The sequence below is a fragment of the Melospiza georgiana genome, chromosome 16, assembly GCF_028018845.1.
Source record: "Melospiza georgiana isolate bMelGeo1 chromosome 16, bMelGeo1.pri, whole genome shotgun sequence".
NCBI lineage: Eukaryota > Metazoa > Chordata > Aves > Passeriformes > Passerellidae > Melospiza > Melospiza georgiana.
In genome coordinates this window covers 9724917-9746822 of record NC_080445.1, presented here as the reverse complement: position 1 = coordinate 9746822, position 21906 = coordinate 9724917, and the positions used below count along the sequence as shown (strand labels likewise).

At 41.1% G+C, this 21906-nt stretch overlaps 1 protein-coding gene across 2 annotated transcripts in view; it reads right to left on the bottom strand.

Annotated features, from left to right (window-relative positions):
- MRTFB (myocardin related transcription factor B) overlaps positions 1-21488 on the bottom strand; it is a 64103-nt gene extending 42615 nt beyond the window's left edge. Inside the window, exons 1-3 of one of the 2 annotated variants that reach the window (XM_058035182.1) lie at positions 21452-21488; positions 18429-18473; positions 4531-4704 (exon numbers count right to left, since the gene is read on the bottom strand). In XM_058035182.1, the coding sequence (XP_057891165.1) occupies positions 4531-4684 (154 nt within the window). In that variant the 5' untranslated portion in view covers positions 4685-4704; positions 18429-18473; positions 21452-21488. The remainder of the gene's footprint in view (positions 1-4530; positions 4705-18428; positions 18474-21451) is intronic. The other variant, XM_058035180.1, reaches the window with a different exon arrangement.
- Between the last annotated feature and the right edge of the window lie 418 nt (positions 21489-21906).

Genomic DNA, 21906 nt, shown 5'->3' with positions numbered 1-21906 from the left:
CTGCTGGAATTCTTTCATGTAGCCTGTGAAAATGTCAGAATATATTCCATTTAAGAGGTCACAGTCCCTAGAGATCTCTGAGTTTTGGCTTGTGTGTCTTTTCACATGCTTTAATATTTGAAAATTGTTCCTTGTAGACACTGACTGATGGCCTGGGAATGCTAGGATTGTGGGAACTGGCAGTACCAGTGACAAAGACAGACTTACTGGGAAATCAGTACCTACTCGGTTTGCGCTCGCCTCTCAGATAGGATGACATTCAAATATTTACAGGGAGACCAAGGGACTTCTGCTTTTCTCTACTGACATGTTAAAAAAACCAATCAAAACCCCAAAAATAAACTCCCCCAAAAAACAGAGCACTACCAAAAAAACCAAAGCATAAAGACAAATATACATTAATTACAATATGCTGCGTGTTCTTAGCAAAGATTATTTCACAGAATATTTGCAATGGATGTTCCATGGGCTTTTAAAACCTTAATGGAAAGACAAATCCCAGAATCACTGAGGCTGGCAGCAGCATCTTGAGATCCCCTGGCCCAAGTCCTGCTGGAGCAGGGTCAGCTGGAACAGGCTTGCTCAGGACAGTGCCCAGGCTGATTTTTAGTATTTCCATGGGTGGAGATTGCACAGCCTCTCTGGACCACCACTGTATACACACATTATTTATGACTACACTATAAATGCACACACACATTTCTACTGTAAGCTTACAGAAATTGTGCACTTCTTTATCTAGATTGGCCTTTCAGGATACACTTCCTTTGAGGTCTGGTTTGTGGGGGACTTTTATGTTTGGTTTGTTGATGTTATTGTTGATGGTGGTGCTGTTAATGAAAATATCTGCATGCTGTTTTCCAGATCTCACTGCTTTCAGCTTAGTGATTATGAAACAGCTGAATTTAAGATGATTTTTCAATTACATTCCCTGCCAAGCTATTATTTTAATCAGAACTAAGTTTTCCATTTGTTATTCTCTAGTCTTTCCACTAGCCATCTTTTCTACACTGTGTCTCTCCCAGCTCTCTAAAGAAAAATTCTAAGCGCAGTGACCTACCTATATATCATTACAAGGGGGAAAAGCACACCTAATCACTGATCTTAGAGGAATGGAGAAAAACCTGTCATACACAGATGCAAGAAGAATGTCCCAAATCTCACCTGATTCCCTAATATCAAAATTGCAGTTCAAATCTATGAATTGCACAGAGGATTGAGAATTTGTTCAGAAGCCATAAAACTATGCCAAGAATGCACATTACCAGTGCTCCATACTGGGAGAGTGGAAGATAAGAGATAACAAGCAAAATAATACATCGCAACTCTTAGATGCCAGAAAAAATCCCTTGGATCATCAAATTTATTTAAGTAATACCATTAGGTTAAGTGGGATGTGGATTTCATTCAGTTATTTTAAGAACTGTGTCTCCCAGCTGACTTGACTGGTCCCTTAGGAGGACTCAATATACACCATTTGGAGTATTTGTTTTTGTTTGGGTTTGTGTTGGGTTTTGTGTGTGTGTGTGTTCCACCTAGCCCTGAATTCCCCACAGTACCCCACAAGCTCTGCAGCCCCACAGGAAGCTGCAATTCTCACCTGACCTTCGGTGCCTCAGGGTCTCTGATCCTGAGTGTCCCTGTCCTTACACAGCCAGGGGCAGTTTTCTCCTAATTGAGATTTTACCAATCTTACTTTTACTTTAAAGTGTTCACTGTCCCAAGGCTTTTTTCCTCCAAAATATCCAAGACTCTTGGTTCTTCTCTCAGTTAGCCCAATTCTGCTGGAGAACAGCTGCACAACCCCAAAGGGAAGCAGAAGCAATCCCATTCCTGTGCTGGCTGTGAGCTTGGAGGAGCAGACACCTCACAGATCCCACTGCCTGGAACAGAACTGCTTCTCCACACCACACAAAGGGCACGGAATGGACACACTCTCCTTCTGACACGATTTATGGCCAAAATGCAGAGTCAAAGGGCCCTCAATGGCCCTGACAGGTGCCAGCCACTTATCCACTCATTTTACAAAAATATAACCAGGCTCCCACCTGTGGATGACAACTGCACAAGAGCAACTTACACATCTCTTTTTCAGAAACTAGTAGCCACTGTCACAAGAAGAGTTTGGCACAATGAGATAGTCAAGGAAGCCACTGCAGAGCCAAGAGAGGCTGCTGTAATACACAAGGAGCTTTCTATTTTACATGTACCTGGAAATAATGACAGCATGACTCCTCACACCCAGCCCTTCACAGCTCCCTCTTCCAGCCAAAGTGGCATGCTCACCAGCTCTGGAAAAGTATTAATTCAGCATGCAAAAACCTCTGGTCATGCACTGCTTCCTTTTTCTGATGGTATCTACATGTGCAATCCCTTCCCATCATTTGGCTCTGAAACAGCAGGTTGGAAAGCTGCAGGCAGCATCATTCCCATCCACCCTCCTGCTGTCAGCAGCAGACAGCCTATCCTTCCCTCCCTTGCCACCTCCTGGCTCTCAGACAGGAGCTCATGAAACTCTGGTACAGCATGTGGGCAGCACATTGTTCTGACTGGTACTTGGGCCGTGCCACGCTGCTGCTCCTCTTGTCAGCTTCCTCCAACAGAGCCCAACTCAACACCCAGCATCAGTCTTCTCCTCCTGCTTCCAAAGAGCCTCAGCCATGTCACTTTTCCTCCAAGCTGTCCTTCCTAAGGACACAGCACTGTGCCTAAAAAGCACATCCTGGACCCAGCCTGGTGTCCTTCAGGCAGGGATGCAAAGGCAGAGCCTTTTCCCAAACTCCATGTACGTGAGCAGGCCCACTGCTCGTGAGAGGGACTGTACACCCATGGCTGTCACGAGATCACAGACACACTTTGTCATCACTCAGGAGGTGACAAGTGTGAAGAGCAGAACCAATGAAATAGGAACTTTTGCTGCTTTTTAGCAAGTGGAGCAAGAGTTGTCTCCAGAGAACAGGCACGGAAAAGCACTGCAATACACAGGGCACATGCTTACATGATCAATGCACTCTATGTACTGCCTAATTATCCAGAAAGATGCAGACTAATGAGAACCTGAAATTAGTGTCAAATGAAACAGCTCAAAGGAAATAGGAGAACCTTAAAATTATGACAGTCCAGGAAACTGACATGTAACATCCACCTCCCAAAATTATCCATTTGTCTTTGTTCAGGGAGTAAATACCTGCATGTAATAAGTGACTAGAAAATCTTAAGCTGCTAATGCACTCCAACTGTTTTGTTATTGATCCTCTGCTGGAAGTTAAAACCTCTTTGACAGAGTTGGCACAGCATATAAATGTTCCTTTGTAAACTCAAGGGACAGTAATTCCACTGGAGCTTAAGCTAACCATGAGAATTTGCAGCAAACCCACCGAGCTCTGCTCACCCGAACTCTTACTCCTGCTTTGCTCTGTGACTGAGATCTCTGGGGCAGAGGGCAGGGGAGAGGAGGAAAATGTGAAAAAGGAGAAGGGAGTAACAGCTCCAGTGACTGCTGGCTCACCCAGGCATGCTGTGATTACCTCCATGGTAAACAAAACCAAACCAGAGCAGAAGCCTCCTACCCTTGCAGTGACATTGGAAAAGCTGGAAACACAGTTTCTGTACTAACTTGTGCAAGTCAGCTTAACAACACCACAGAACAACACTAGAACAGTTCAGCCTCCTCCTGGACTACTGCCAAAAGACTCATTGAAGTAAACAAAAGGTTTAAAGGATCACTACCAGAGCTCACAGTAAGCATAATGCTTCCTGCATGAAAATATCCTACCAAAAATACCTTTAAACATTTCAGAATTTTTTAAAGTGCCACTGCATTTCTGTGAACTGCAATCTCTTACGCTTATAGACTTTATAAAGTAGTGGCATGCTAAAATACTCTTGCAAATATCCACTTTTTGGTAAAAAGTTAAAATACTAAATTGTTAAAACTACTTTAAATGTGAATCCATAAGTTCAAAGTTCAAATTTGCTTCTGACTTTCATCATTTCTACAAAAAACTGTTTATAGCCAAATTAACCAAATTTATTAAATCTGAACTAATAGATGAGCAATAGTTTGGCTGCTCTGGAGGTTTGACAGGACACAGATACCTCATCCATTTCAGTTTTACAGGAAACTAAGAAAAAACAATTTTTCCAGAAGTATTCTAATATTGAATTAAAATTTGCAGGATAACATAAATGATGTATTATTTATGCAGAAAAAAAACCCCATTATAGAAAATGATCCCTTTTTGTCTGATAATAATACAACTCTCAAAAATATTTCATCAATACTTGTAGTATACACCAGGTGCAGTTTTTAAACTAAAACTTAGTTATTAAACTAAAACTTAAAAATCTCCTCAACTCCATGGCAGGTTCCAGAGTGGCTGCTGCTGCTCCAAGAGCTGCCCTGGCGGGTGAAGCTCCCGGGACCGCCTCCCCAGCACGGCGCAGCACCTGGCCGCGGTAAGAGCGGGCGAGGAGGGTCCCTCGCGTCACCGCCCGTCCCCCCGGGGCACCGGGTCACCCCTCACTCACCATTCTTGCGCTCGGTGAGGGGCGGCAGGCAGGGGCTGGGCTGCAGCGACAGCCCCCGCAGCTCGTGTGCCACGGCCTCGCTGTGCGGGCTGGGCGCCAGCCGCGCCGGGGGCCCGGGCTCGTCCTCGGCGTCCGCCGGCCCCGCGGGCTCCATCCTGGGCTGGCCTCGGCGCTCTGCGGAAACAACGCGGCTCTGGTCACTCTGTGCTCCGGCAGCACCCACAAACGCCTCGCACACCGCTCTGCATTCACACCTGGGCTGTGGGCAGTTCCTTTGCACCCAAAATTCACCTTCAGAATTATGGACATTACCTACCGATCTCGGGGTTGGCAAAAATACAGTCAGGGAATGGATTCCGAGGCAATTTCCAGAGAGCGGGACAGTTCCTCTGCTCACACTGACAGAAACATCACCCCGTGCTCACCCTCACCAGAACTCCTGTGCCCCACCCTGTGTCCCCACCCGCGTATCACCACAACATCCCTTTTCCCCAATAACTTCCATTGGAGAATGCTGAATTAATATATTATGCTAACATACAAATGGCTTTTAATATTGTCAAGCTCTGCACAACTCTCCTTCAGATCCCAAATCAACGTCAGTATTTATAGAGGACTTCACACCACCAAAGGAGTATATCAGACCTAATTAATCCTCATTCTCCCCAGTCAGGAGGAATTTTGGCCATCAATATTTTAAAATTAATTTTACTGCACACTAGCTACTTATTGAATAGTTGAAGAAAAGTCCCAATTTACTATAGCCTTCCTTTCTATCATTAGTGTAGTACTTAATCTACAGTAAGGAGAGACAGAAGTATGAATTACTGGTGCAGGCTTTTTATACCTCACAGAACTATCAAGTCATTAAAATTTCAATAAATCAATATGGACATCAATGAAGTCCTATCCCTGGACTCTTGGAAACTTGAATGATATGAAATATTAACAACTCAGATCCACAAAAATGAAGAAATGTCTTATTATTGTGAGATTTTTTGTTACTCTTATATTATTTTTCTTAATAAACACAACTGCTTGCCATACTCAGCCTTAAACTTCAAATATTCTGAATATAAACACCACATGTGTTGGGGCATGTATTCAGAATTTTGAAAATGCAATATATGTTTCAATGATCAATACCAAAATATTTCAAGTGTTAACATGGTATTTAAAAAACCAAGATGACAAACCAAAGAATGGCCTACACTACAAATGAATAGAGAATGATGTTCTGAAAATGTGAATTGAAAAATAAGAAATATAAGCAAGTACTGCTTGACATACACCTAAACAGAACAATTATCATGGTTAAGTGCATATTTTTCATTATTTTCCCTAGTTACCAACTGGAGCTTTCACATTAAATGAAGACACATTAACTTACTGTTATGCAAGATTTTTCTTCTTTGTTCTTAGCTTCTAGAAGCATAATTTACTCAGCTCTCACTCGATTTCCTGACATTACACTCTCCTCAAACTCCCACTCACTCATACAAATTAAGTACATTATTAACCAAGCAGGTCTCTTCAGAGCAGAATTTAACTGAAAATTCAGCTGCTTATCTGTTCATATTCACAGCATTTTATCCACAATTTACTAGTTATGAGTTGCCTTGGAGTCACTTTTCAGAGAGATGAAGCCACGTGAGCTGTATTCATACTTTTAAACCAGTTGAAATTAACAGAAACACCTTCTTGTACTAAGGCTCAGCATTTGTTATGCTGCAGACTAGCTTTGACTCAATTTTTCCCCCATGACAGGTAAGTAAACATCATGCTTTGAATTAAACTAGCTTGACTTTCACCACATCTACACTGCACTGCGGAATTGGTAACATGTCCATCCCTTCGTTTTTATTTCAGGAATGTACAGAAATGTGGGTTTATTGTCCAGATCCAACTGAGAACACAGCATGCCATTAAATGATGTTGACTGCAGCACAGCAGCACAACTCAAAACAAGTTTGACTTGTGCTTGATCTGTGGTTTGAACATTAATAGATCAGATTGGAAGGGACCTTCTGGAGGTCATCTAGTCCATCCCCCCATCTCATGGCATTACCAGCTCTCAGGAACTTGCCTTGTCAGCTTCTGAAAACCTCCAAAGCAAGTGATTTCACTACCTGTGGGTAACCTCAGCATGAATGCTCTGCCCACCTGCTTCACACAGAATTTCTTCTGCTGATCATGACTCTCAGGGCCCTGTTTTCACTGTGGTTTCATACAATACATGAATGTCATCATTAGGAAACCTCCAAATCCTAAATTCTCCAGTGCAGAACTCTAACCCTAATTCTAAACTTTCCAATTCACAGTAAAGTCCCAGATACTGCACTTCCCTTTTCCTAAATCTTTTAGATAGGCTGCTAAAAACCCAGGTATGTTCTCAAACGATCCTTTAACTTTAGAACAACCCTATTGCTATGTTGCTACATAATCTTTGAACAAAAGACACTCCAGAATTCCCAGAAAGTCTAAATTCCTCAAATTCTTTACTCATATCTCAAACCACATTTTGCTCTCATTTCTTTTTGTTATTACTTATGAACTGCTCCTGTATCAGACTACAGAAATATTTCTGAGCTAAGAACAACAAATTCTCTTAACCTTCCTCAGAAAGGAAAACACACATCCCCACCCAACATTTTCAGGGTTTTTTTGTAGGGAGAAAATAGTCAGTGACCTACATCATGAACATCTGGCATAGATACACCAGGATTCTTACAGCTCCTTACTGAATCAATGAACAGAACTTCTAAAAATATTAGAAAGATGGAAAATTGAAGACTTACAATAATATAAACAATTAATTTGATTCTTATCTCTTGGCTTATTAGAATCTAATAAAGAATTCATTCAGCTGCTCAACTTTCTGAACTTGGCATCCATGAAATTAATAGTTTGCCTTTGGCATAAGGTTTTCCTTATTGATTGAAAAAACTAATTTAGGAACTTAAAAATAACTTTTATAAATATCTTTCCAAACAATCAAACAAAAAAAAAAAAAAAAAAGGACAAAAAACATCTGTAAACATCTCTGTAAATGTATTTTTACACTGCTGCATGTATGATAACAAACCATTACCATTTTCTAGCACACTCATTTTAACAGCTCCAGATGAACACAGCTGCTTTAGCATCAGGTGCAGGCTACAACCAGCAGCATTTACTTCACATAAAACTCAACTAAATATATGCAGAATATCTCCCATCTATTTCCAGTCTTCAAAAGCCATTTCATTCTGATGTTTCTAATACAACCAACTGTTTGTACATCAACAATCCAAACATGAAAATGAATAGTAGAAAATATTTATTCACCTTGTTTAAAATCAAACCCTGTACAACACCTTATCCAGCAACCATCTGCAAAACTGAGAAACCTCTGATTTAGAATGTAAAGCCCATAATACTCTCACATTTTATATTAAAGATAACAATTTGCCTCCCCTTTCTCATTTGTTTGAAGCCTCCTCAATCCTGAAGAATTATTTCAGATTTGCCATCTGCATTTACAGATGGTAACCATTATCTATGTAACCCCTGAATAGAAGTAGATCTACACACAAAGTATATTAATAACATAATTGAAACTCAACAGCTAAAACACGTACAGGAAAATACAATTTTAAAAAATCCATTCTACTAAAGTTTCAATATTCTACTTAACATAATCCAAGAAAGCACCTTTTATACCAGGCTGATCTGACAAAAATGAGTTGTCACTCAAGGGGTTTCCACTTCCTTCTTTGCAACTAAGACACCTGAAGTTAAAGTTGTGTGAGCCATTCATCTGGTCCATTTCTGCTTATGAACTGTTGCAAAGCATAATACCAACTTCTTTCCAGAAACTAAAAATCACATTACTCAATTGTTCCAATAGTCTTAAATTATTACAGGTAGCTGGGTTTTTTTGTTTTGTTTTTTTTTTTTTTTTTTTTTTTTTTTTAACACAGAAACAGCAAAATGTTTAATAGTAGAGTGAAAATTTTAAAAAATATTTTCCTACCTAGCCTTTAGAATACATTATCAAAATAGAATCTTCACCAGCACTGCTAGGAGGCTTCGGTTCACATTTCCCTGACAAGTACATAGGAACAGAGTTCCAGCACTGGCAAACCAGAACTCCTGTACAATGTATGAGCCTTATGTAAGTGTTCTCACAGATTGTAGGTGGTTGCTATCTTCTTAACTGCTGAAGACAAACGCTCCTTTTATTTTTAAACATTTTATCTTCATAAGACAAAATGTATTTCCTTGGGAAAATCTTATCATCTTATATCTCCCTGCTACTTGAGACACCAGAACTGGTATTTTATTCGGCACAAGCTCTGAAATCTGGATGACACTTCAGTAGTAAACCAGCTTTTATTTTAGCAATCTGTTGGAAAATAACAGTTCAAGAATGACAATGCATTCAAGCTTTGGCCAAGTCAACTGGCTGACATTAACACTGCTCACTTACTCACACCTGCAAGGAACCTGTACCCAGTACAGTACTGAATTAACAGGCATCAGATATTAGCAATATCAGCTCCAGGATTTTCAGAATTATGGTGTGAACATGAGCACTCAGTTTCTCCATTTATAAAACTCAGCAAAATTTAAAACTCTAGCAGTTTGTAATATACCAGAATCTTCAGTGGGGAGAATACTAGAAATGTCAAAAGTTGGGTTTGTTTTGTTTTTCTTACCTTTTTCTTCAATGTATCAGAAAACACTAAAAGAGATCCTCAAAAAGTGTGAGATCCAGCAGGTTAACCAACAGCTGCCAAGGCAGCCATTGCATTAAGCTTTTTAGTCTCCCGGTCAGTGCCTGGAAAGACTTGGTAATCTGTGCAGTGGGAACAGTGCTTTCTGACACTGAGGCCCATAAGCACTTTGGGGGCTGTTATAGTTTTAAATATTCCTTCTGTTTGAGCAGTGGGCACTAATGACCTGAGAGAACGTGAGCAGTCACAATCTGAGACTGACGTGGCAATTCCCCTTCCCCTCTCATGAAGAAGGGCAAGGACTGTGCTTTCAGAATCAGCAGACCTACCCATGCCTACACAAGCCTACAGCAAACTTCCTTCCTGGGCTACAAATGAGTCCAGTCCAGTGGTCAGAGCCTTGGAATGCTCAGTGTCTCCTTTCTTCCAAGGATCAGCACACATCAGGCCTGAACATAAACAAAGCAGTCGGGAACACTGAGCTCACTGAGGAGGGCGGGAATTGGGAGCTCCAGGAGTCACTTCCCGGAGAGGAGCCCTGGGCATGGAACACTTCTGCAAGGACAGGAAGGGACACAGGCTTTTAAAGGATGGCTCCTCTGGGCATGCTGCCTATCAGCCAGGGGTAAAGAGAATTACACAAACAAATCATGCCTTGGCTGCAGTCTCCATCTCCATCAGCTCCTGGAACAACCCCAAAGAGGGGCTGTGCTCCAGAGGGTGACACTCCTCAGCCCCAGCGGCTGCTGGAGTCAGAAACACAGCAAGGGCTGTGGGGGCACAAACCCTGATGGGACAGCACAGCCTCACCTCTGCTGGGCTGACACCTTCCTACACACACCCCCTTACTGCAGCACGGGAACTTGGACATGGAAACTGACATTTAATCACCAGATTGAAAGAGAAACTGCAATCTCACAGTTAAACACAATGTTGATAAACCTAATTAATTAAGTTTTGTGGTCAAATACAGGGCAATAAGGATTCCAATCATACAGCTATTTTTATGAAGGTAATTATACAAAAGCAGAAAAAGATGAGAAATAGCAGCTGACTAACCATGAGTAATCACCTTGGATTATGCATTATGAAAAACTCACTATTACTATTCATTTCTTTAAAAAACAGTGTGCAGAAGTATCTGACAAAACTGAGGTCCTGTCACGCTTCTCACTGTTCCAGTACCTGGAATAATGTGTTTCTTCCAGGAGCAGAGTCCTCTTGGACTGGTTGATACTGCAGAAAAATATCCACTTTTATTAAATAACTGAGATTAAATTTTTGTAACTGTCTGCTCTAGCTAAATTAATACCACTGAACAGACACCAAAAGACCTCCAGAAACTCATTTAACACTTCTGCATATTTTGATGACAAGGCTACATTGAGATTCTCTTTACTAATTCTTCAGAGAAAGTCTTTAAATCTTAAGTCTTCGGACTGATCCAAAAATGAAAAATGAATAAGCTACAGTGGCAAATGCACATGGTCCATGAGGTAATGTATAGAGAATTACTTGTACCTGGACAGAGGCTGGGGATGAGTCAGGAGAATCCTTGATGATACATTCATTCCCTCCACTGCTACCTCCAGGCAGGAAAAAAAATCACAGTAATTGGTAATGGGAGCTGAGCCCTGCTGAGTGCAAATGAATTACCCTGCAGTGTGGGGCTGTGAGGAATAAAGGCAGCCTCCCACAGCTCCATTAAAGTGTGGGGAAACTAAAGCCTACCCTGTCGCTGTGCAGGGCCATAGAGATGATTTATCTATTCTTTTCTCACATTACTGCCTGCTCAAACTAACCTGTTCAAACAAGAGTTCGTGAAATCTGGGCTACACATCAGCCTTCACTGGGAAGAATCTACCTCATAGCAATGTTGTGAAGCTTAGTGTTTAAATACTTTAAGGTTTCATACAAATGTTTAAAGTAATTGTAAATATTACAACTATCTTCTGTATTCACATTTCAAGGGCTTTAAAATGATAATAATAGAACTTAATATAGCAAAGGTTCAATATGCACAACAGTCATCACTGAAACAGAACCCATACCTTCAGACAGAAGTGATGTTTAAATTGTTTACTGATTATATAAAACTGTTCAACTATGTCATCTTTCTTTAAGAAACAGTTGAGAAACTCTGCAGTGTGCACCAAAACCAATAAATTGGTCTGAGGGACCAAAGAAAAAGTAAAGTCTAACATTAGCTGCCTCTTAAAGGTACCATCCAGTCAACAAGCTCCATTTTTAGGGAGAAGTCTGAACTGCTCTGCAATTCCACCCTGCACGAGAGATGCTCATCTCTGGAGAGCTGTTTAAGACTGGCATGGAAGCAAACATCCATTAACCCACCCTGGTAACCCAGGACAGCCTTCAACTCACCTTCCACTGACACAATACTTCATAAACAGAACCTGTGCTGTGTTAACTTGCAGTGTTTGCAGCAGAGTTCATAAAGATTTATGCTGAAAACTCTGAATCAAGAGAAGACAATGATTTATTTATTCTACAACTAAATCCATCTTCCCTAAGAGCACTTAGCAGCAAGCAGAATGCTGCCCACAATACCTGAAGTATAGAAGACATTGACCCATAACTTGTTTTAAGTGAAGGACTTCAGGCACAGTCCTCAACAACTTTTCACTTTTAATCACCATATGAACAGACATAATTTGATTTAATCTCATATTTTCTGTGGATATTCTTAATAAAAAATGCTCCTCTTAAGGCAACATTAAGTGGTTCAGCTGGTTCCACTTGATTAAATAAATACAAAGCTGTCATAGCACATATCCTCACTAGTTCTATTAAAATAAAGAGCTTCATAAAAAGACTTAAAACTAGATAGGCAAAACATGAAGTAGTGTCTTGTTTACATGTTACTCTATAAGGAAATAAGTTGTATGCAAATGGTCAGAAAAATCTAAATATGACATTCCTATTTTTCAGTCTGTGAAGATGATGTTGATTGCCAATATTCTAAATCTGCTTTAATTCTCTAATTTAAGAAGCTGACATTAACACTGGCAACAAACACATTCAGGCTGAGTTTACAAAGCAACATAGGGTCAGTTTTACACCTAAATTTAGCAGGGCAAAGAAACAAAGAAACCAACCAAACAACAGCTATCTGCATTATTGTGGTGTGCAAACAAATGATTCTCCTAGTTTCTCACCTTCATAAATATCTACATATTTAAATAATATTTTTTTCCAATGAAACATTGTGACATATGACTTCCAAAGCCACTTATTTGAATACCAATTAGCAAAAATCCCAAAGTTATTAATTTCAGTTTTAATATGAAGTGCTTTGCAGGAGTATTTGAGTAATTGTGCCATCAACTCAGATTAACCTCATCAGAAGCAAGTTCAGCTCTTCTGGTCTATGACAGAACTTTGTGAAAGCAGTTTGTAAGGTCCCATGTGCTCCATGATTTTCTGTGGCCAGCAAACACAAAGTGTAGCCAGAAGAATCTATTTATGTAATTGAAGTTGCCAACATGGGAAAAAATCAAAACCCAAGTGCTTGTTTTTGTATAATAAAGGCACTTGGTATCTCAGACAATACTTGATAACTTTTATCAATGAATCGGATCATGATCTTTCCCTGTGTGTTCAGAGACCTTTGATAACCAAAATAGAGGTCCTTCTTAAAAATGAATGTGGGTAAAGCTCTTAAGGCAATTCAGGAAAGGTTAGATGACTCCATGATTTCATTTGTTTGCTTGGATACTGTGAGATGTTCCCATTTATGACTAAGCTGCAGGTGCTACTCTGTTTATTTTACTGCCTGCAAACCAAGCCCTTGAATTGAACAAAGCAAGGAAAGCACAAGGATTCAAACCAAAGAGGAAGGAACTGCAGGACTGCCTCCCATTGAATGTGCTGCTTTCTACCTCAGATCAGAAGTGGGACTGATTGCACAATCATTTCTAGTAGATGAGATTCCTTGAAAAATCTATGTTTGCTTATTTTTATATCTACACACTTTACAAAGATTAGCAAAGTTTTATTATTGAAATTTGACTATTAATTATTGTAATTATTTTATTATTGTAATACTCGGAGTTAAATTTGTCTTTAAAAATGCAATCAATTTCTATTGGACAGAATTTAACATACTATTTACATTCAGCAAGAAACTAAGTGCTACCTAGACTTTTATTCAAAATAATGTAAGCATAATTAAGAGATTACAAGCAACTTCAATTTAGGGGATCTTGCAAAAATCAGAATCATTATGTCTGAGCTGAAATTCAGTGACGTGCAGAAGGTCCTCAATTAAGCAGTCTCTACACACAGGTTTAGGAAAGCTAAGAAAATCTCTCTCACACAAACCTTTTGCTGCATATTGACTGGACCAACACAGCTACTTTGAGGTATTAACAATGCAAACAGTAACCTGAATTAGCTCCCATGGAAACCAGTCAACTTGTTGCTCCCAACTTCTGAAAATGAAACTTTTAGTATTTAATCTGCTAATGGACAAAAGGAAAACTTAGAAGGTGACACATTCATGTTTAATTAAAAAAATATATCAATCAACTTGCGGTACGTCTCAAGCAGCAATTTACTGCACATTCTTTACCTGATTAACACCAAGTGCTTAAGAGTTCACCTACAATATTCTTTCCTGTTTCTTACTTCTAATCCCACATTGTGTTACATGGCCTCATTTTTATACAGCAATGACAAAAGGTCACAATCTGAATGCAATTATATCACTTCTACTAGATTTACACCTTACAGCATCTTCCTAAGAATTAAAGTCAGGGGTTTTTTTAATAGAAACAATAAGGATGTAGACTGGAGGAATGCTGAATTCCATACAGTTAAGCAGACTTCCAGGAAGAAAAATCCCACAACAAACAACAAAATCCCAGCCCTGACACTCCTAAACACTGGAAATCAAGCAAGAAAATATACCACACACAAAGTATTATGACTAACAGCATAACAAGTTATTTGATAAAGACAAAATTACACTCTTCACTTAACAGAAGCCAAATTTTTACTTTTCAAATCAAACATATTTCTTCTAACAAGGAACAGGGTGGGACCACAGGAAGGAATATAACTTATTGCTTCTTTATAAATACAGATCCAAGATCATAACTGATGAAGTCTAATCTCCAGATCAACACCCATATTCTAAAATAATCAGAAAAAGTATGTTATTAGTATGGTGCCTGAAAACTCTGATGTTCCAAACAGTTTAATGCTATAATCCACAGTCCATGCCCTCAGTATTTGAAGAACCAATTTCTCACGATCTCCAAAGCTAAAATGAACTTGAATTCCATCTTCCCTACTGAAAGTAGCTAAGGACTAATAGGGCAGAAACTCTGGGTCAGGAGAGTTTATGTTGCCTAAGGCCAGTTTTAAAGAAGTCTTATCTGTTAAACTATTGTGTTCCAATATTTCATTCCATACAAAGCTGCTTGTTTAAAACTAAGTAAGAAATAGATGGTAACATAAAATTGTTTACAGTAGATTACAAATTTCTGCACTTAGCAGCTGTCACACATTTACTTTGTGTAGTTCTTGTAGTTTGAGCAGTGCTCAAAATATTTTAAAAAGATGCTACAAAGCTTTATTAGAAACTCTGTTGGAAAATACAAGATATTTGTTAAATGTAATCTGGTATCAGATATAAATACTGTAGCCAAGGAGTTTTTTCCCTTGGTTTATTTTCATTGTTCTTTTTCTAGTGTCAGACAATAGTTATTTTTTCCCCAGATTACTTCAATACCCACTTTCCTGATTTCTAGTCCTGTATTCTCTATTTTCTTCTATCCTCCATCTATCACTAAATCACCTGAACTCAGTTTTACCCATCAAAAATGCTCTGTATACCATCCTTCCTTGAGAACCTTTTCTTGACCTTGTTCCTCAGGCAGCCAGCACAAGGCTTGGCTTAGGCTTTCCAAAGTCTCCCACCTATGCCAAGAACCCACAGGCAGCTGGGAGACACCTTGGAATTCTCTCCTGCACCACCCTGAGGCCCCAGCTGCCAAGGTATTGGAGAGCAGCTGGTGCAGAGCAGTGCCCAAGGCTCTCTGGAGTGTGGTTTTCCCTGCAGCACAGGGAGCAGTCCCAGTGTTTTACCCATCCCCAGGTCACACTGGGGGCTGGGCTGGCTCCACATTCCCACCTGTGCTCCTGCCCACAGCCTTCCCAGCACAGCCAGGATGAACTATGGGCCACAGCAGGTTCTCACCACCTGCATTCACCCCTTCCAAGAGATTCCATTTTTCTCTTTTACCAATTTTGCACAACAAGTTTTTTAAATTAGGCTTCTGATGCAGGACCTGGTAAAAGAGTCATCAAATGGTTTAACTGGCAGAACAGGGGAAGGGTGGAACATCTGGCAGAGGAGGGAGGATCTGATTCCAGAAGAAATCACAAAATACACTCAGTTATTCACAGAAGCAAAGAAAGTTGGTTAAAACTGTTGAAAGATATAGAGAGAATTATTTAGGGCTTGATTCACACAGGAATACTTATAATTCCCATAACCATAGAGACAGTTCATATTTTGCAAAAACTGACAGTATTTGCTCAGTACTTTATATTTGAGTGCTGCTGTATTATTTGACATTAACGTAAAGAAGCATTACTGTAATTAACCCATACAAATTCAGAAATAATAAAGACTGCAAAACAAGAAGCAGTAACTTCTCTTTAATTATTTACTAGAAAGACCTAAGTGAGCTCTACCCTCATAGAGTGGGTATTAAAAACCTTCTGCAGTCCAGACACTGCAAATGAAATTAATGTTGAAAACATTAAGTAGAAAATGGTGAAGTTTCCAGTTGTTTCTCTACATTCCTAACTCATACAAGTCTTTAACAAAAACCTTATAAATATACTAAGTATACTTATAAAGAGTATAACTGTGCAAAGAGTACAAATTACAAACTGAAAAACATTAGCCAAACATTAAGGCTTTTCTTTTTTGGTACCTGTCTTAGTTGTACTTTCCATGGAAAAATATGTTTAAAATTTTATTTTTAAAGATTAAATCCTAAAATAAATAGTGTACCAAGTGATATATAATGAAAAAATACAATCAAAAATAGTTCAGAGTGATTTATTAGTCCATTCAAAAACTCCTGAAATAACTTAATACACTAACAATTTGAACTCATTTAAATGAGTGTCTCTGATGAATTTTTATGAGCTACCTCTTTTACATTTAAAGAATGACTAAGATTCTAATTTTAATGTCTCTAGAATTTGTAAACAAGTTTTCAGCAACTGTTCCCTAGCCTTCCAGCAGGCTTATTAGACACATGTGGAAACATGAACACAACTGCATGTCCTTCTCAGGTAGGTAACTAGGACCACCTATGTCATAAATTCACTAAGAAGGATAGAAAACCAGTGGGTGTCCTTTTTGTCTTTATTTTTTGTTTTGTTAATTTGTGTTTCACTAGTTGGTATAAAGATCAAAACTGAGTATAACCAGGACTTCTCTCTCACTCTGTTGCTTTTGGCACCATGCCCAAGTAAAAGCCCCTTCTCCAACATTTAATTAATGCTTAAGCCAAGTACCAAATATGAAATCTTAAAATACTCTCTACTGAGTCAACAATCAGAGAGATCCAGTTTATTGCCCAAGTGCAAAACTGTTACATTAACATCTGGATTTAATAACAGTAATCTGAATACTTCAATAAATTCTGTAATGTGCATTTGCTTTGGAGTTTCAGGATATGGCAGATTTTTGTGGTAGACATCAATCTTTGCCACAGAAGGAAAGTTTGAAAAAAGCTGTATCCTGTAACTAACACTGGGCAATTCTGGCTCTTGAACTTCAGGTGCTAAAAATGTTTCAAAACAATGCTAGGAATACAGCACAGCATGGAAAAAGAAGCATTTCTTCATCTGAAGAAGCAACCATCAAACATTCATGGTTGTCAAGTGCAAACAGTCTTAATTTCAGTGGTTCATCTTTGTTTTTTTGACAGGCAGCTAAAAAAGCAGCAGATTTATTCACAGTAAGAACCAAAGGTTGTAGATTCACTAAAGGAGATCACAAAGTGAACTGGTTTGCCAAGTGTAATCAAACCTGCTCTTCATGGAGCCTGCACACAGCCCAACACACACCTTGCCTTCAGGTTAGGGGAAGCTCCCCTGGCTTTAAGTGTTTCTAGTTGGGCTTTTTTGCCTACCACAGTTCTGGGGTTTGTTGGAACACATCAATGTACAGATACATCCCCCTTCTGTGTATATCCAGTTCTGCACATCGTGTTCTTCCAGCCTCTGCAGCAGCTCCTAGCCATGACAGTCGTGTGCAGTGTCTGCTTTTTCTGTAGAGGTGGAACCAATGCTCTGGTTCATCTAGGAGGCCTCAGTGGAAACTATCAAGAGGCTTTAAGTCTTGGTTATCCTGAAAATCAGGCAACCTGTCCCACCCTCTTTTTCCCACACTGAAGATGAGGAGGGAAGGGCAGGATCAGAATTTTCACCATTTAGGGATCAGCCAAACTCCAGAAGCACACAGTTCCAGAACTGAGAATGTTTAGTCAATATAACCCAAGTTCCTTGTTTTACTGAGCTGCTTGACTTCCCTTGTTAACACCTCCTGAAACAGCACTATCAGCAAAGGCAAACACCCTTGGTGACTCCCTTTGAGAGAGAATTTTCCTCATCTATAACTGGATTGATTTAACCAAACCACACAGAATCTGGAGTCCCTCTGGAGGTGCTGTGCTGGTACAAGCCTGAGTCACTGCAGAAAAACTGTTAAAAGTAAACAAAATGTTCTACAGGCCGAAGTTTTAATATCAAAACCACTCACATGTGGAAAACAGCTAGCATCTATGAAGGCTTGCAAGCATGACAGCCCTTTAAAAAGAGAAAATATTGTTTAATCAACATATGAGTAGTTAAGTCATACTCTTAAGAGGTGATTAAAACCCACTCACATCAAGGCCAAAGCATAAAATCACAATAACTTGCTCTTCAGTTTATGTAATACAAGTACTACATATAACCAAATTTCTGTTTGTATAGGAACAGATCTCCTGGAAAACCTTCCATTTTAACAGGATTATAAAACCTTAAGCACAACTTAAAGGAATACACTGCTCACTAAAAAAATAGCGTAAGAGCTTTATTAAAAAAAAAACTTATTTAAAAAGTTTAAATTTTTTAAGATACAGCACTTACCTTGTATCTCTAGCACCCTTGTAGAGTGTCTGTTTCAGCACATTCCTGGTTGGTTGGAAAGTAAAAAGGAAAAACAAAAATCACAAAGATGTGTCAAGGATTCGTTATTTTAAAAGTTACATATTTTGTTCTACCTGAGATATTAAAGTTTTAAGAATACTAGTTCAGCTTTCTCAACTTCTGCAGTTTTCAGATGTAAGAGTGTGTTATTAGGTTAAAATCCTGAGAGTAAAGTGATTTTAATATACTTCATGTGCATCTTTTAGCACCTTTCATCCTCCTGCTCAAATTCTAAGATGATATTTGTCTTTCCAATTACCTCTGGCAAGAACAGCAGTACCAGAGGTGCATCATCTGCTCCTTTTAGCTCAACTGCAGTACACAAACTCAGCCCTAGTTCCTTCAAGTCTTCACACCTGCAAGTGCCAATTATACAACAGAAATGCATTTTAGTTTTCTATAGATTCCAATACAATGGAATGTTTACAAAAAAAGGAAACTGTTCCCATCCACATTATGCCTTTCTGCTATGTCAAATGGACCTGTTCCAACATCAACATTTCATTTATTGGAATACTTTAGACTGTGTGTGTACATATATACATATACAGACACATATGATTAAGTCAATAGAAACCTACTGCTCACTGTATTTAGAAAAGTTTAAAATCAGTTCTTTTAAATCTGGCATTTATCAAATGCTGTTTCATACAGTAACACTGATGGAGTTTGCCAGCTTTGGCTTTGAACCCACAGGTATCAGACTTAGAAGGTCCCTGACACTGCTCAGCCACACAATTTTACTTTTGATCCCAGAGATGAATCCTATCAGACTACTTTTAATTCTTTTAAAGGCTGAAGCTGATGTTATGGTTTCTGTACATGTCAGTGACAGAGGTTAAAAGCTGCACATGTAAAAAACCAAAGCAAAACACACAAGAGGAAGAGGTTACAAGACGGAAATGCCAAAAAGAGCCAAAAAGGCCCACAAAAATAAATGGCCTATGATAAAATATATTCCCTCTTCCTTCCAATCATCATTTCATCAGTAATCTAAATGCTGTTTAAAAAACCCCAAACCTCAACTAAGCATATTCCCTATCCAATGTTTTTAAAGTATTTTATGCATATAAATCACTAAATTTGTTTGAATATCTATGTATTAACCCTCACTATTAAAGCTGTTTGATACTACCTTATAATTCAACAGAATCTGACAAACAAAAGGTAAATATAAAGGTGATTTCAATGTTATTGTATGACTGCTTCTAAAAACTCATTTGCATCTTTAAGTTCAGATTTCTACACGTCTCCAAATACTGCCAAATCCTGAAAGATATTCCATACTCCCAACAATGTACTAAGGATGTTCAGCTTCCAGGTGTTTTTATTTGCTGGTGTCATCACCAGGCAGCAATCCAGTCGAGTTTTAAATGCAAGTTAGACCACAAAGTCGCATCTCCCCTAAGCAATAACACAGGACAGAAAACTTTAGAAAGGGACAAGATAAAATGTCACACATTAAGAGAAGAATTTTATGAAATTCCAGCTGTGCCTTTGTTGAAAGCTTTAAAACCTCAATTAATTCAAAACCTGGGCATTTTTTCTCATAAAGGAAAAGATGTAGCATGAGGAAGAAATGTGAACACCTTTGCATAAAGAAGAACTTCAGATCATGCTGTACTCACAGGACAGTGAAATCTTGGCTTTTTTTCTTAAAAGGTGAGTGATGTTTAAGCTTTAACTATTTTAGACATATTGAAACACTAGACTTTATGGAGGTGTTTTTGAAACATTCATAAAAAGATAATTTTCCTGATATTTACTTTACAGCTAAACAAACAGGATTTTTTCACTTTAAATCCTGTAGTCGTTATTTCAGCCAATTGCCTGCAGCAGGCAGAAGTCCTGCTATCTCTTGACTGCACCGAGACTGACTAACAGCAGTTTTCTGCACTGCACACTTGCACACCAAGACAAAACCCACGTAAATGGAACAAAGGCAAATGTATGTGCTGGCAGAAAAGGCAGGGCACGGCAGCACAGCTCTGCACCTGGCTGCCCGCGTCCCCAAGAATGTCACAGCCGCGAGTGCCAGCCAAGGGCTCTGTGCATGCAGGTGCTGGGGATACATACACTTGTTAACGGCGCTCATTCTGGAATCATGGAATCATCAGGCTGGGAAGAGACCTTTTATATCGCCCTGTCCAACCACCGAAGCAGCACTGCCACTGAAACCTCTAAAGCACATCATCCAGCGCCACATCGTCTTTTAAACGCCGTACGGATGGTGACTCCACCACCTGCCTGGGCAACCTATTCCACGCTAAAATGGATTGACCGAGTGCCATCTAAATCCAAGCATGCCGCAGAAAACGAGCCGAACTCGTTACCAGCCCCTGCTCTAAGGGTCGCGGCTCTCCTCACAGCCAGTGACCTCCGCTGCAGCTCCACGATCGGGGACACGGAGGGCTCCGCTCTCCCCCGGGCGAGGCGCTCCCATCTCAACGCCCGCAGGGCTCGGGCCGGGTCCGCAGCGCCGCCCTGCAGCCCGCAGCCCCGCACCGCCCCCGGGAGCGAGTGTTCCTCCCTAGCAAAGAACAACACAGGGCACATCCACCACGGCCGGGCCGGGGCGAGCCGTCCCAGGGCGCGGTGCGGACACCGGCACCTCCACCTGCTCGGGGCCCGGAGAGGCCCGGCGGGGCTGGGGGGCCGCCCCACCGTGCGCCCGGCTGCGGCCCGGCGGGGACCCTGCCCGCCTCCGGCAGAGAGGGGGCGGCCGCCGATCTCGGCACTCCCGCCCCCCGCAACCTCCTTCGGAAGGCTCTGCGGGCGGGGCGGCGCGCAGCCCACCCCGGGGCCGGGCGGCGATGGCTGCCGGCGGTGCCGCTGTCGCCCAGCGGCCCGGCCCGGCCCGGTTCCAGCGCGCGGCAGCGCGGCCGCCCCGCGCGGCGCGGACCCGGTGAGGCAGCGCCCGGCCGCGCGCGCCCCGCGCCCCCCGCCCGCACTGCCCCGCTCACCCCGGCCCGCCGCGGCCATGTTCCTCTCGCGAGCTCTGCGCCCGGGACCGCCCTCCCCGGGCGCGCGCCCCGGCGGTTGGCCCGCGGGCGGGGGCGGGGCAGCCGCGCGCGCTGGCGCCGCGCACGTGCGGGAGGCGGGGCGGCACATCCGGGCACTCGCGCCCTCAGAGAGCCGGGCTGGGGGGCGCCGGTCCCGGGTGCCTCCGGTGCGGAGTTACCGAACCGTTGAGGGTGGACACGAACTCTGAGATCATCGAGGCTAACCTATGACCGAGCACCACCGTGTCAACCAGACCGTGGCACTAAGGGCCACGTCCAGCCTGTCCTTAAACACCTCCAGGGACGGTGACTCCACCACCTCCCTGGGCAGCCCATTCCAATGTCTAATCACCCTTTTTGGAAAGAAATTTCTCATGCGTCCCACCTAAGCCTCCACTGGCGTAGTTTAAGACGGT